The 14,172-nt window shown below is 46.4% G+C and overlaps 1 protein-coding gene across 1 annotated transcript; it reads left to right on the top strand.

The window, feature by feature from the left end:
• The first annotated feature begins 1 nt into the window (after position 1).
• Positions 2-14,063, top strand: LOC129342636 (surfeit locus protein 1). The gene is made up of 9 exons (XM_054998494.1): positions 2-220; positions 2,053-2,134; positions 3,911-4,038; positions 4,741-4,823; positions 6,287-6,478; positions 7,697-7,769; positions 11,277-11,439; positions 12,007-12,088; positions 13,342-14,063. The coding sequence occupies exons 1-9, from the start codon at positions 158-160 to the stop codon at positions 13,406-13,408; spliced, it is 933 nt and encodes a 310-aa protein (XP_054854469.1). The 5' UTR covers positions 2-157; the 3' UTR covers positions 13,409-14,063.
• The last annotated feature ends 109 nt before the right edge of the window (positions 14,064-14,172 follow it).

Genomic DNA, 14,172 nt, shown 5'->3' with positions numbered 1-14,172 from the left:
AGAGATTTTAAGGGCAGAGCGACCCTCTTTCCCGAATCCGGCATCGGCCTGTTCGTTTCTCTTTCTCTCCCCTCATGAGCAGCGCTAATGTAGCGTCTCTAGGTCAGAACCGGAAGCGGAAGACGTGACCAGGGACAGCGGCGCAGGGGTGAGGGAAATGGCTGGCTGGTGGCGGTTGCTAGGCGCTGGTGGCCTGCGGGGCATCTGGGCCAAAGAGCAGGTAGGAGGCCCGTCCGCTTCTCCAGCCTCCGTCGTGGGAAGGGGGCGGGCGGGCAGCCAGCGCTGGGCCGGCCTCAAGGCTGCTTGTCGGCCTGCTCTGCAAGGGGAACCGCCTGGTCGACCTTGAGGAACTCGTTGAACGTCCCCCAAAGAAGAAAAACGAACAGAGTTAAAATTAGGATTGCCGCCTCTGACCTCCTGGTTACAGAGCGAGGTTATCCCGGAAGGAAATGGTAGCTTCGGAGGGCTCTGTGGGTCCATCCCCTCTCCCTTTTGGTGTGTGTAAAGTGCCGTCAAGTCACAACTGACTTATGGCGAGCCCAGCAAGGGACTCTCAAGGCAAGTGAGAAGCAGAGGTGGTTTGCCGTTGCCTTTCTCTGCAGAGCCTTCCTTGGTGGTCTCCCATCCAAGTACTGACCCTGCTTAGCTCCCAAGATCAGGCTATACCATGCTGCCTTCTCTTCCCCCTGTGTGTGTTATGTGCCATCAAGTCGCCTCTGACTTATGGCGACCCTATGAATGAGAGACTTCCAAAACGTTCTGTCATTAACAACTTGCTCAGATCCTGCAAACTGGAGGATGTGGCTTCTTTTATTGTTACCTTGTTTTAAGTCTTCCTCTTTTCCTACTGCCTTCTACTTTTCCTAGCATTATTGACTTTTCTAGAGAATCCTGTCTTCTTGTGATGTGACCAAGGTACGATAGCCTCAGTTTTGTCATTTTAGCTTCTAGGGAGAATTCAGGCTTGATTTGATCTAGGTACCCACATATTTGTCTTTTTGGCCGTCTATGGTAACCACAAAACTCTCCTCCAGCACCACATTTCAAATGAATCAATTTTCTCCCTGTCAGCTTTCTTCACCACCGAACTTTCACAAATTAGCAATATTTGACAGAAGCCAAAATGCTCACAATTAGCAGCAGGCATTTGGAGGTAGATTGCACTGGATTGTGATCTGCTAAACTCTATTACATGGTCACGGCTGCTGACATTATAGGTTGTTGCAGTTTATTTACAATAACGATAGCACAGGTAAATCAAAGGGAAGTATTTGTTTTGCTGTTACTGCCTCAAATACACAAAAACCTTTTTGAAGAACCCACATGCATGAGGGATTGTGCTGATTGTGGCAGTATGGATTTACCCAGCTTGATTGCGGGGAGGGAGAGATGATGAAGTGCATCCTCTTGAGACACTTCCCATGTAATATGAATGCTTGTGGTCCCTCACTCACTCACAGCCTCAATTTGACCTGCAAGTATGACTGCTTTCCTAGCAGATCATGTTTCTTTGCTCTGCCTGAAAGATCCATAATACATATTGCTATTATGGAGATTGAGATTTAAATGTCCTCATTTAGAAAATAACCAGTTTTCTAAAAAGTTGCCTTTGTTAAAAGTTGAAGAAAATCCCTGAGCCTAACCTTGTTTGGGCCTTTTAAAAGCAGCTCCATGTCCACCCTGTTTAGGCCAGGGGGATACTTATCACATGGCTCACCATCCTTGCTGAGACAGGGGAGTTACTAAGTTGCAGTGTGTGGCACACCTTCCAAAACAGGACCTCCTTGGGCCTCTTGCTTCCCACACATTTTGCCACTCACCATCACACTCATATCTTTTCATCCAGTACTGTGGTTCTGCAGGTCAGCTGAGCAGCTGTCTGACTTGATGCTATGTTGAGAAATAGAGCTGAGACATGCAGATGAATTTTGTGACAATGGTGTTTGGATTCTTATATTTCCCGGTTTTCTTAAAATGTCTGCATTCCAGGCTCATATGTTTGTAAAGTGAAGGGTGGTAATAAGGAGGGGTCTTTTTTTTTTTTGCTTTTAGCTACCAAACCATTTGGACAGAAGGACATTCCTTGGATGTTCCCACTCTAAAACTATCCCTAACCTGGTATGGCTACAGAAAGGTGAGCAGGAGGAGGCTTTTGAGAAGGCCATGATGATATTCTATGATCTATTGACTAAGTTGTAGTTGGCACTGTGGAAAGCTCACCTACTGGATCCTGCTTGGAACCCATCCTAGCAGAGGAAGATGTTGAATCTGGCATTGAGTGATTGGTACGGGTAGAAAAAGTGGTGGTTCGAACTGTCCATTCTTATTATATCCAGACATTTAAGTACCACCTCTGGTGCTACAAGGATTCCAGTCCAAAGTGTGCACCAAAAAAATGTTCAATCTGGATCTGCATATCAGGAATAACATAAAAATTCTGTATCCCAGAAATCTGGGTCAGATTCTCAAATTTGGTTCAGTAAGATTAGAGAATCCCAAATTTATTTGGCCATTATTCCCTATGGGGAAATTTATTGAGGGCACTGTGTGTGTGATTTTTCAAGAAAACTCCACAAAATTGGCAAGGAATCTGCTCCTTCCTGTCTCCTAAAGACTACCCCTCCCCGAAGTTTCAGGAAGATTGGACCCCAGGATCCACTTCTATGGGCCCCTGAATAAGCTGCACACCCACTCTACATTGTTTCCTGAGGGAAACATTTCCAAGGCTTTCCAGTCAAAGGGAAACCTTAAGCAAAGGCAACCCCTGGCCAAAAGCCAGTCCCAGTGCAAGTCCCACGCCCAAAGCAAGTTGAACCAACAAAGCTCAACAGAACTAAACTACATCAAGGGACCCAGTGTTGAACCACAGAACCCCAATGTCAAATCAGAGAATCCCAAACCAAAACAAGGGACGGGGCTTGCCAAACAAGCCATGGAATTTAAAAGGTGGCCAGCAGAGGCCTGAAGGGCTTGTTTGGATGGAGCTCAAGGGGTGGAGATGGGATGGGAATCTATAACCCTTGTAGAGAAAAGCAGGCAGCAGAGGTGGAGTAGCAACAAGAGGGCAGTGGCATGAAGTGGCTCAAACCGCAGAGATAAGCTTTGTGGCAGGAGGGTGGTGCAAGGCCAATGGGGGACAGGCAGCAGCAGACAGCGAGATTGGGGAGAGGAGTCAGCCAAGAGTATGGCAGCCGTGAGTGCACAGGCTGAAGGAGATGGTCTTGCCTTCCCCCATCACGCCTAGAAAGAAAGAAAAAAGCTTGGAGAAGCCATCTTGCAGCGTTTGCCAGTTTAAGCAGATTAGCCTTGTTTAATATGGTCTATCAGTATCCAGTTTCCCAGATCGGATCTGGGATTCTTTAATTTGAACCAGCATAGCTAAATTATGCCAGATCAGCATACTTCTGGCTATATAACCAGTATAGGAATGCTGGATCACACACCCCTGCTAGCCACAATACTTCACTCTCCCCTTTGTTTCTCTGCTCCCTTGGATCTGTGAGAAGTCAGAAGAGACTCTTGCCCTTTTCTTTAGGGCAGGTTGAGCATTAATGAGAATAGGAGCCCATTTGTGCCTCAGCTGGCTCCACAACTGTCCATCTAAAGAGGATGCTGATGTTTTGTGGTGCAATTATATCACATCATCCTTGACTCAATCTTCAACCAAAGGGGAGACTGCAACCAAGAAATAAAAAGGAGATTGAGACTTGGAAGGACAGCAAGGAAGGAACTAGAAAAGATCCTTAAGGACAAGAATGTGTCGCTGGGGATCAAGATAACACTCACACAATTATGTACGTTATAGTTGAATAGTCATTTGGTACTCTTGGTGTGCTGTATCCTGGGCCAGACTTCCTCGGAGTTTTCTGCAGATGGCACAAACACTTCCTGTCTTGCTTCATTCTCCCAGAGAGTTTCCTGAAGCCATGCAGATCTGGAATTTCCACCACTATTGCCACCAAGTCTGGAGAGGATGCAGCATTCAGATGGGGCCTCCTTGTTATCCCTGTGGCTACGTTTTTCCTTGGCACGTGGCAGGTGAATCTTGAGGCTTGGTTTTGGAGGGATGCTTGGTGGAGAGCTGTTACAACTAAGTGTGTAAGCTGTGAGCCAGGAGGGTCCTTTTTTCCTCATTCAAGAACTTACCATGTAGCATAAAGCAAGTCTTACCTAGAGTCTGAGTATCACAGCAGCCCACATGAGACAGTTTAGTTTGGATTTCTGAGATAATCTGAATGAAACTCTTTGAACTCTCATAATTTGCACATAGTTGATGTTTTCTGGTTGTTGCTGTTTCTGCTGAAGCCTTTCCACAGCAATCCTTTGTGAACAGCTGAAAAGCTGATTTATTTCAACATCAACTTTCCAAAATTGTTGTCGTCCTTTGGCAGGCAGAAATCATATTTCTTCAGACAAATGACTTGGGGAGGCTGTGGCTCAGTTTTGTATGGTGAAAGTCTTCTGCAGTGACTTAGCATTGTACTTTTTGAGATTTCTTCTGCAGGTTAATCATTTACAGGTTTCCTGTCCCGTCTTGCTAAGCTACTTGGTTAATCATAAGTGTGAGCTTTGCTAATGTTTTAAGAAGGGAGGGTACTTTTGTTTTCCTATCAATGTGAGCCGGTATGGTTTACTAGGCATGATGTTGAATTTGGTTTAGAAAGGTGTGGGCTCAGATGGCTGGGATAATCTTCACATTACACTACATAAGGCCTCTAGAAGTGCTTGTGTGTTTATCAGGTTCAGCGGCGGAAATGGAAATTGAAATTGATTGCTGACTTGGAAGCAAGGGTTACAGCAGAGCCAATCCCATTGCCACTTGAGTAAGTACGTGAGCTGGCGCATAATTCATTAAAAGTGGAGTTCTGCATTCTGCATATTGTTGTCATTTCTTTTACTGGCCCTGCCCTCCTGCTGTGCAGCAAAAACTGAAATGAGTGTTTCCTTTAATGGAAAGAAGATTTGGAGAGACACTCCACCCACGCGAATTCTGCCCCTCGGGCTGCTGTCAAAGGCACAGGAGTATGAACAGTAAAAAGGTAGCAGGCCCTACCTTTGCACATTTGCTCTTTATTGCCTCCCCTTCCTCTGATATATCCCTGTTATGCTTTAGATTGAAAGTGCTATGGGACAGGGACTTGGAGTTTTCACTTAGGCACCTTTATACGCTAATGGTGTACAAATAACAAATAAGGATAGTCATAAATGGAATGGATATCCATTGATATATTTGAACAAGTGGGAGACCTGAGAGGTGGAATCTCTTTTCCCTACTCCCTCTTTCCTTCCCCTCTTTGCTTCTCCCTGACAGTGCCTGCAGCCTTTTCTTCTCTTCCACCCTCTTCTCTTTCTCCCCCTGGCAGCCCCTGCCCCTCCCCCAGCTTTCTCCCTGTACCTTTTTTTGCATATCCTTTCTCTCCTTTTACCTTTTCTTGTCTCCCCCATTTGCATTGTTGGTGCAAATATGACAAGAGCCTGTTAGATCCCAGATCCTGTCAGGTTCTGGCAGTTAGATCCCCATAGTACTCCTCTGCACACACTCCAGTGCATGAGTTAAAGTTACTTCATTAGAGATCCATCAGTATCAGCATACACAGACAAGGGCATTGGCAGAAGTGACGTGTGTAAGGTTGGAGGGGTTAGTTATAGGGAAAGTTTCCACTTTTAGGATATGGACGGTTATGCATCTGGCATGAAGGAGCCAGAAAAGGGGGGTGGGTTGAGACAGGAGGCAAGAAGAACTGTAGGACAGATGAAGTTATTTTCAGTTCTCAGGGAGAAGCTGGCACTCACATTCTCAAGTGGCTGTGAAAACGAAAGTAGACATTGCAGCAGTGAGATAAGCCCCCTCAGCTAGACAGACCCCCAAATGCCACTTCCCATACTCTCAGAGGTTCAGCACATAATACAGAGCACAGAGAATACTCTCGGCAGCTATGTGGACAGACATATATGACAGATCCATTCAGCTAGAGGTGGTGCTTTCCTCTACCCAAGAAAGGGTAGCAACGATCCTCTTGCATTTCCTTGTGTATGAGGAAAGTGCTGCAATTAGTGAGTGGCATGGATCGGTAGGGTCCCAAACACCTTTGCTTGTAATCTGCATTTTCCTTCAGTAGCATTAGAAGCAGCCAGCAATTGTTGGCCGGTATAAGCAGTTACCACCATCCACTGTCTTTAAAGTATTTGCATTAGCAAACAACCCTTATGGTACCTGTTTGGGCTTTCACTCTTGGTGACAGTTCAGCCTTTTGTTCCAGTCCTACCATTTTCTGTTCTTCTGCAGCCTCCTGGAATTGAAGGAGTTGGAGTACAGGCCAGTTAGAGTCCGGGGATATTTTGACCATACGAAGGAGTTGTATATACTTCCACGTTCCCTTGTTGATGTGGAGAAAGAGGCCAGGTCCACCGGCCAGCTGATGTCAAATCCAGAGAGTGGTGCTAACGTGATTACACCTTTTTACTGCACAGATCTTGGGTAGGTTCGTTAGCAGCTAGAAGGTTTATTTAGACGCGTAGAGTTCAAAGAGATTCCAAGTTCATCTAGTCTAACCCCTCTGCACAGTGCAAGAAAATCAGCACACACACACACATACTGGTGACCCCCCCCCCCCTGCTTAATGCCCAGAGGCAGAGGAAGATACCTGGCCAACTTGGCCTGGAGGAAAATTCTTTCTTGACCCCAAAGTGGTGAGTGGCATTACCCCGAGCATATAAGAAAGGGTCACGAGAACGAAGCACTGGCTCATCCATTCCTGATAACTCTCTGATGATCTGCCTAAATTCATACCAAGTCATAGAATTAGCATTGCTGACTAGAGGTGAGCACGAACCTAAATATGAACCAAAGTTCATCATGAACCGGGCCATTTTTTGGTTTGCGAACCAGCAGTTTGTCGGAGGGCATTTCTGACAAATCGCAACAATTTTTAGGCCAGTTTATTTGTTTCGTTTTTTTGGTTGGTCACTGCAGACAGCCTGGTGCCGATCAATCAGTTTCCTAGGCAACGGGGGTGGGGGAGCTTTCTGCAGACCTTCTGCTGCCCCAGAAGTGATGTATTCACAAACCAAACGAACTGGTTTGCGAACTGGACTATTTCATTCTGGTTTGTGAAATGTGACAAACCGCAACGAACCACTGTTTCCCGGTTCGTGCTCACCTCTATTGCTGACAGATGGTCATCCAGTTTCTGTTTAAAAACCCTCCAAAGAAGGAGAGCCCACCACATTCCAAGGAAGCCTGTTCCACTGAGGAAACACTCTGGCACGAAGTCCTTCCTAATGTTTAGCCAAAAAGTCTTTCGGTTTAATTTTAACCTATTGGTTCTAGTCGGACCCTCTGGGACAACAGAAATCAACTCTGCTCCATCCTCTATGTGACAGCCCTTTAGTAACTTGAAGAGAGAGATCACATCACCTCTCAGTCGTTTCCAGGTGAAACATACCCAGCTCCTTCAGCCTTTCTTCATAGGATTCCCTCACTATCCTTGTTGCCCTCTTTTGGACACATTCCAGCTTGTCAACATCCTTCTTAAGCTGTGGTACTCAAAACTGAACACAGCACTCCAAGTGAGATCTAACCAGAGCAGAGCACGCACACGCGCACACGCACACGCAAAATTTTTAATTTGGGTGCTGGAAGTCTTAAAGCCCCAGTTAAAAGTATTTCTTCCTGTCTCCCTATTGCTCCTCACAGAATCACAATTCTTGTCAACAGGGGCTTTGTCCCCCGAAAGAAGTTGAAGCCAGAGACCAGATTGAAAGGACAGGTAAAGGTGGATGCTGAAACTATGTCTGGGGCATCTGGTGCTGTCCCTGCAGTATGGTGTAGTTTTAAAGCAGAATTTGGGCCTTACTAAGCTTATTCACTTCCAAAGACCGTTGACTCTGTTTAGGACTGCGTTGTTAAGAGAGTCGTTTAATGCTTTTGCTAATTGTGCAATCGTGGTCCCATGGCCAATTGCTGAAAAACAAATTTTCCCCCAACCTGCTGTCCAATGGACAGGAGCAGTGAGACTGGATGGTTAGGGGGGTCAGGTCCTGCATAGGTTGTGCCCAAAGTCACTGGACTGATGCCCACTTGCTCACATGCCACATAAGCAGGGCCAACTAGCTGATTTCTGCAGCCTCTCCCAGTAAAGCAAATGCCTTTTCTTTTTAGAAAGAAGTTCGAGGGGTGATGGCGCATGAGCAAGGAACAGGGCTTTCCGTTGTGCTTTGTAGGTTGTCTCTCTTTATTTTGGAGGAAGAGTTGCTCAGTGAGGTTGATTCAGGGCTCTTGGCTCCTGGGCATCTCCTTTTGCACCTTTTTGGCTTCTGTCCCGGCATTGCCACCATAAGGAAAACCTTTGCTTTTTCCAAATGGAAACTGAGATACTCAGGAACCTGAGTTCTATATCTTTATGCTTTGTTTGGAGGTACGGAATACATACAGCACATCATGCTAGCTTTGTAAAGCAGATGGCCTCATTTCCCCATCGATGCAGAACAATTTGAATCATAATTATGTATCATTTTATCTAGACAAAAAGTCTTTAAAAGCAGCTCACAGTAATAAACATTCAATTTCCAGTGCTAGCAGCACGCAGCATCAGTAAGTGTGAAGAAGATGCAGGATCATTAAAATAGGAAGGGCCCCCAAGCAAAAAGGCGAAGAGGGGGAAAGGAGGAGAAGGGAGGCCAGTCTGTCTCTTCATGGCCTGAGAAGTGAGTTGCACTGGCATCCTGAGGGAGCCAGCTGGCCAGCCCTTGTGGAGTGGAGGTTGGACAGCGACCCAGGCATCCTCTGGCGAGCGGCACAGGCCAGTGGGTCCTCGCCCAGGGCAAGAGGCAGTTAGGGTACCATTCTTCATTTACAAAATCAAAAAGAGTCCAGTAGCACCTTTAAGACTAACCAATTTTATTTTAGCATAAGCTTTCGAGAATCAAGTTCTCTTCGTCAGATGCCTGATACAGAGACTGGTCAAACACAGAAGAGCAGGAGAGGGAAGAGGCAATTAGGGGGGGAGGGGGAGGGAGCAATCAAAACATTCCTTTGCTAGTATATGTAAACATCTCCTTTTGGTGTGTGTATCAGTTGGCTTCAAAGGAGTTTGCCCTGTTAGTTTGTAGAAGCCAAACAGCTAGACCATCCAATTCCAATGCAGTATGGGCCTTCGATAACCACAGCTCTCCCTGCCAGATGCATCTGACAAAGAGATCTGTGGTTCCCGAAAGCCCACGCCAGGTACCACTGAGCTCCCCCAGACCCCACCTCTGTAAAGGAAATCTGTTACCTGTGGTAATGTGATAACCATTCATAGTCCCAGCTTGACAGAGTCAAATTTGCATATGAATTCCAGTTCAGCAGCCTCCCGTTGCATTTTGTTTTTGAAAGGTTTCTGTTGAACTACAGTGACCTTTAAGTCTTTGATGGAATGTCCTGGTAGATTGAAGTGTTCTCCCACTGGTTTCTGGACGTTTCCATTTCTAATGTCAGATTTGTGTCCGTTTATTCTTTTGCGTAGAGGTTGGCTGGTTTGTCCAATGTACAGAGCAGAAGGGCATTGTTGGCACATGAGGGCATATATCAGATTGGAGGATGAGCAGCTGTAAGAGCCAGAGACAGTGTAGTTGATGCCATTGGGTCCTGTAATTGTATTCCCTGGGTAGATATAGGGGCAGAGCTGGCATCTGGGTCTGTTGCAGGGCCTGGTACCTGTGCTGGTGGCCCTGCTGGCCGATTCATGATTGTAAGTGAGAAGTCGTTTAAGATTGGGGGGCTGTCTGTAGGCAAGGAAAGGTCTTCCACCCAGGGCTTCTGAGAGAGAGGTATCAATTTCCAGGATGGGTTGTAGCTCACTGATGATACGTTGGATGGGTTTGAGCTGGGAGCTATAGGTGACAACCAGTGGTGTTCTGTTGTTAGTTCCTTTAGGCTTGTCCTGGAGCAGGCTGTTTCTGGGTACTAGTCTGGCCCTGTTGATTTGTTTCTTCATTTGGTGGGTACTGTAGTCCCAAAAATGCTTGTTGTAAATCTCTCAAGTGTGAGTCTCGGTCGAGAGCATTGGAGCAGATACGGTTGTAACGTAAGGCTTGGCTGTAGACAATAGACCGAGTGGTATGTTTAGGGTGGTAGCTGGAGGCATGTAGATATGAGTATCGGTCTGTTGGTTTCCGGTGTAAGGTGGTATTTATTCGTCCATTATGTAGTTGTACAGTGGTGTCCAGGAAGTGTACCTGTTGTGTAGAGTGGTCCAGGCTTAGGTTGATAGTAGGGTGGAAGTTATTGAAGTCTTGATGAAATCTCTCAAGGGCTTCCTTCCCATGGGTCCAAATGATGAAGATGTCATCCAGGAATCTTAAGTATAGTAGTGGTTCCAGTGGATGGGAGCTGAGGAAGCGTTGTTCCAAGTCCGCCATGAATATGTTAGCATATTGTGGTGCCATGCGTGTGCCCATGGCTGTGCCATTAATCTGTAGATATAAGTTGTCACCAAATTCGAAGTAATTGTGAGTGAGTACGAAGTGACAAAGTTCAGTGGCGAGGTGTGCTGTGGTTTTGTCCAGGATAATATTCCGTATGGCTTGCAGTCCATCCGCATGTGGGATATTGGTGTATAAAGCCTCCACATCCATGGTTGCTAGGATGGTGTCATCAGGTAGGTTGTCAATGGACTGTATTTTCCTGAGGAAGTCAATGGTGTCCCATAAATAGCTGGGTGTGCTGGTGGCATAGGGCCTGAGGATAGAGTCCATGTATCCTGAGACTCCTATCGTGATAGTGTCTCTTGTGAGAAGCAAAGCCTTGCCGTACCAAGTTCCCCTAGTTGCCTAAATCTGGCAGGGCACCTCCGGTTGGTTGCACTCCATTGCTCACTTGGGTGGAGCTTTCCGTTGGCATGCGCTTACCCAGGAAACTTACAGGCTTTTAGTTTCCCATACATCATGGGCTGTAGAAGCGTTTTGACATTTCAAAGCTGCATCTGATGATAAGCAAATGTTCCTGGCAGGAAGGGGGATTTCCTCTACCTCCTTTTTCCTCTCTACCATCCCTCCATGCCACAGTACTATGAACCTCAAACATTGCCCAGAATATGAGTTGTTGGATACAGACCCTATTCCTAGCTACCCCCAGGCATGTTATTGAACCCAAGGACTAGACGCTTCTTTTAAAGCGGCTGAGAATCACAGCTGGCACACTTGCTGAATTCTCTGTCAAGGGCTTAGAAATGCTGGAATGTTTAAGTGGGTTTTCAAAAAGCAGAAAGAAGCTGCTCTTTGATTCTTTGTTTCAGATTCAAGAAGAAATTGAGCTCACTGGAATGGTAAGGCTGTCAGAAAGCCGCAAACCCTTTGTCCCAGAGAACAACGTTGAACAGAACCGCTGGCATTACCGTGACCTGGAAGCCATGGGGAGAGTGACTGGGGCTGAGCCCATTTTTCTTGATGCAGATTACAGTAAGTCTGTTAAGGTCCTTGGTTTCCCACTCCCAATTTTGGGACTGATACTGAGAGCAGTGCAATTGCTTGGAAAGCGCTGCCGTTTGGCCCTGGCTTTACTTTCCTCAAGGGCTACCAGGTTCTGCGGTGTTACCCTTACGAAGATCAAGTTTTATAGAAGCTGGCAGTGATTTGTCTCTTGTGTTGTAGATGGTCAGTCTAAAGGAGGGCCATGCGAGGGAGGCAGGTAGAAAGACCTCTGGTGGCTTGCATCTGACCACCATAAATCCCACATGAACAGCCTGAATGGATGGAGTTGGTGCATAGAATGCTTGCAAATATTTGCAGTGCTACCTGGAACAGCTGCCATACAAGGGTGATGAATGGTACATGGCTGTGATGGAAAGAAAATGGCAGCTTGAAGGGGGGAGGGGTGTTTCTCCCAGGGACACGGGAAGAGCCTGTGGGTGTTGGCAGAGAACTATTCCTACATTTGTTCCTAGCCTTTGTGCTGTATTTTTCAAATATATGCATGACTTCCCAGTCTGGTTCAGATTCACTTCTGTCTCTCTTCTGCATCCATAGGGAGCACAGTTCCAGGGGGGCCAATTGGAGGCCAGACAAGAGTGACCTTAAGAAATGAACATATGCAGTATATTATTACTTGGTGAGTAACTCTTTTCTTGCTTACAGGGAGTTAGTCATCCTACAACATTGGACCTAGGATTGTTCTCAGTGGAGGCTTATGACTCTTTGTTCAAATTGCTTATCTTGTTCCTCATCCACCTACCCATTTCAGGTCCTATAGCAGAGACTTGCCAAGGTAGGGTAGGACAGAGGGACTCTCCAAGGCTAGAATTATGGCTTGTCGAGGTCCTGAAAACCAGTTCCCCCCACACCTTCAGTTCTCAAAGCAGCGGGAGCAAGGCAAGTGGGTCGGGCTTTCCTCCCATCTACTGATACAAAACCTCTTGTGGCAAATCCAGTGTTTTGTCCTCCCTAGATGGATGGAGGGGATCCTGGTGATGCTCCTCCGCATCCCAGGTGGGCCCCTGCTGCTGGAGTACCCAGCCACCTCTCCAGGGCCACCGTGTGATAGATCTGGATGCCATGTTTGACTCTGGTTTTGTCCTGTGAAGGGCTAGGGAGCTTTTTGGGGATTATTTGCCACCTCTCTGTTGTGGCCTAAGTGGATGAAAGAGGCCACAACCCCGTCTCCTTAGCTGCTCCCGTCTCCCCACAGTGGACGGGACAAGAGAGAGCCGATGAGTGCTGCCCCGTTTGCATGGTTGTGTGTGGAGGGGGAGGATTAATCCTCACAAGTGTATCCTTCACCACAAGGAGAAAAGCTTTTGTTGGAAAGCTAAGCAGCAACAAATCATGGCCTCTGGAGAAAGTTTTGGCTGTAGTAGTGGGACTAGTTCATGAGGATCTTGTTCCAACTACTCCATCCTTGGTAACTTGAGAAATAATGAATTGCTGAGACTCAGTGTTAGACTAGAATCTAGGAGCCTCAGGTTTGAATCCTCACTCTGCCACGGAAGCAGAGAGTGATCCTCAGCTGTTCCCTTTCAGCCTTCTTCACAGGGTTGCTGTGGGGGAGAAAGGCAAGGTATAAAGTTCTAAAAATATTTGATGCAGTGCAGAAAACCAAGAAAATGCACTAGTCAATGGTTAGGGTGTTGGACTAGATCTCACTGTACCATGATGCGCAGTGGGTGACCTTGAGATAGTCTTTCTTAACCTAATTTACCTCACAGGATTATTATAAAGGTAAAATCGGGGTGGGGGAAATAATGTCATGAGCTCTGGTTTTAGGATCAGGAACGCATCCCACTTCTGCCCTGATCCATATATACATTCGCGGTTTAACTTGGTGGGTGCATCCAAAATTACTTTTTGTCCCTCCCTTCTCCGCAGGTACGGCTTGTGTGCAGCCACGTCCTATATGTGGTACAAGAAATTCATCCAGAAAGTGCACCTGTGAGCCTCCCAGCTCCTTAATGAAATGGCTTGTAAGAGTGACAGTTGCCTCGTTCAGCCAGAGAAGTTCATAGAGGAAATGACTCTTGAAAAGATCACTGAGCTTGACCAGAAGAAAGCCTCCCGTTGTTCCCTATGGAAGTGGGCTACAGCTACCATAAGCATGAATTAATCTTGAGATGAAGGTTTACAAGCCAGGAATCTTGAAAAATGCATTGAAGGCAGAGCTGAAAAATAGGATGCCGCTCTTGGCATGTAGATTTTGTTTTGCAACTCAAAAAGCATATGGAAAACAATCAGAGGGGCTAGATGAAAGTTTGGTGTAGGGAGCCAGAATGCTTGATCCAAGCTTATGAAATCAGGGTTTTTGAATGTCTAGGGTATTGGTAAACACATCATGAGACTTTGCCAACTTTTAGTCATCTTTGTGTACTAAGGAAACCAAGCCTCAAGACCTGCCAGAGTGACTTCTTGTACTATACACCCTCATTTGAGGATCATGAAAATGGACTTGGCTTGACTTTATCCTGCCTTCTTCGATATTAAAAAATGAGAGCAGCTTACAAATACTAGAGTGTATGCAAAGAAAAAAAGATGCTTGTAAATCAACTGAACACATCTGTGTTGGCAGGGGGAAAGATAACAGGAGGAATAAAATTATGAACCCTATTCAGGCTTCTTTTGCTCCGAGGTGTGGAATTGGTGGGAAGCAGGTGCTTCTTGGGCCACCCTAAGCTCCACCCCAGCCATACTGGTACGGAATGGCAA

Source organism: Eublepharis macularius, chromosome 14 (genome assembly GCF_028583425.1).
Source record: "Eublepharis macularius isolate TG4126 chromosome 14, MPM_Emac_v1.0, whole genome shotgun sequence".
Classification (NCBI taxonomy): Eukaryota; Metazoa; Chordata; class Lepidosauria; order Squamata; family Eublepharidae; genus Eublepharis; species Eublepharis macularius.
This window is presented reverse-complemented; position numbering and strand designations above follow the sequence as displayed.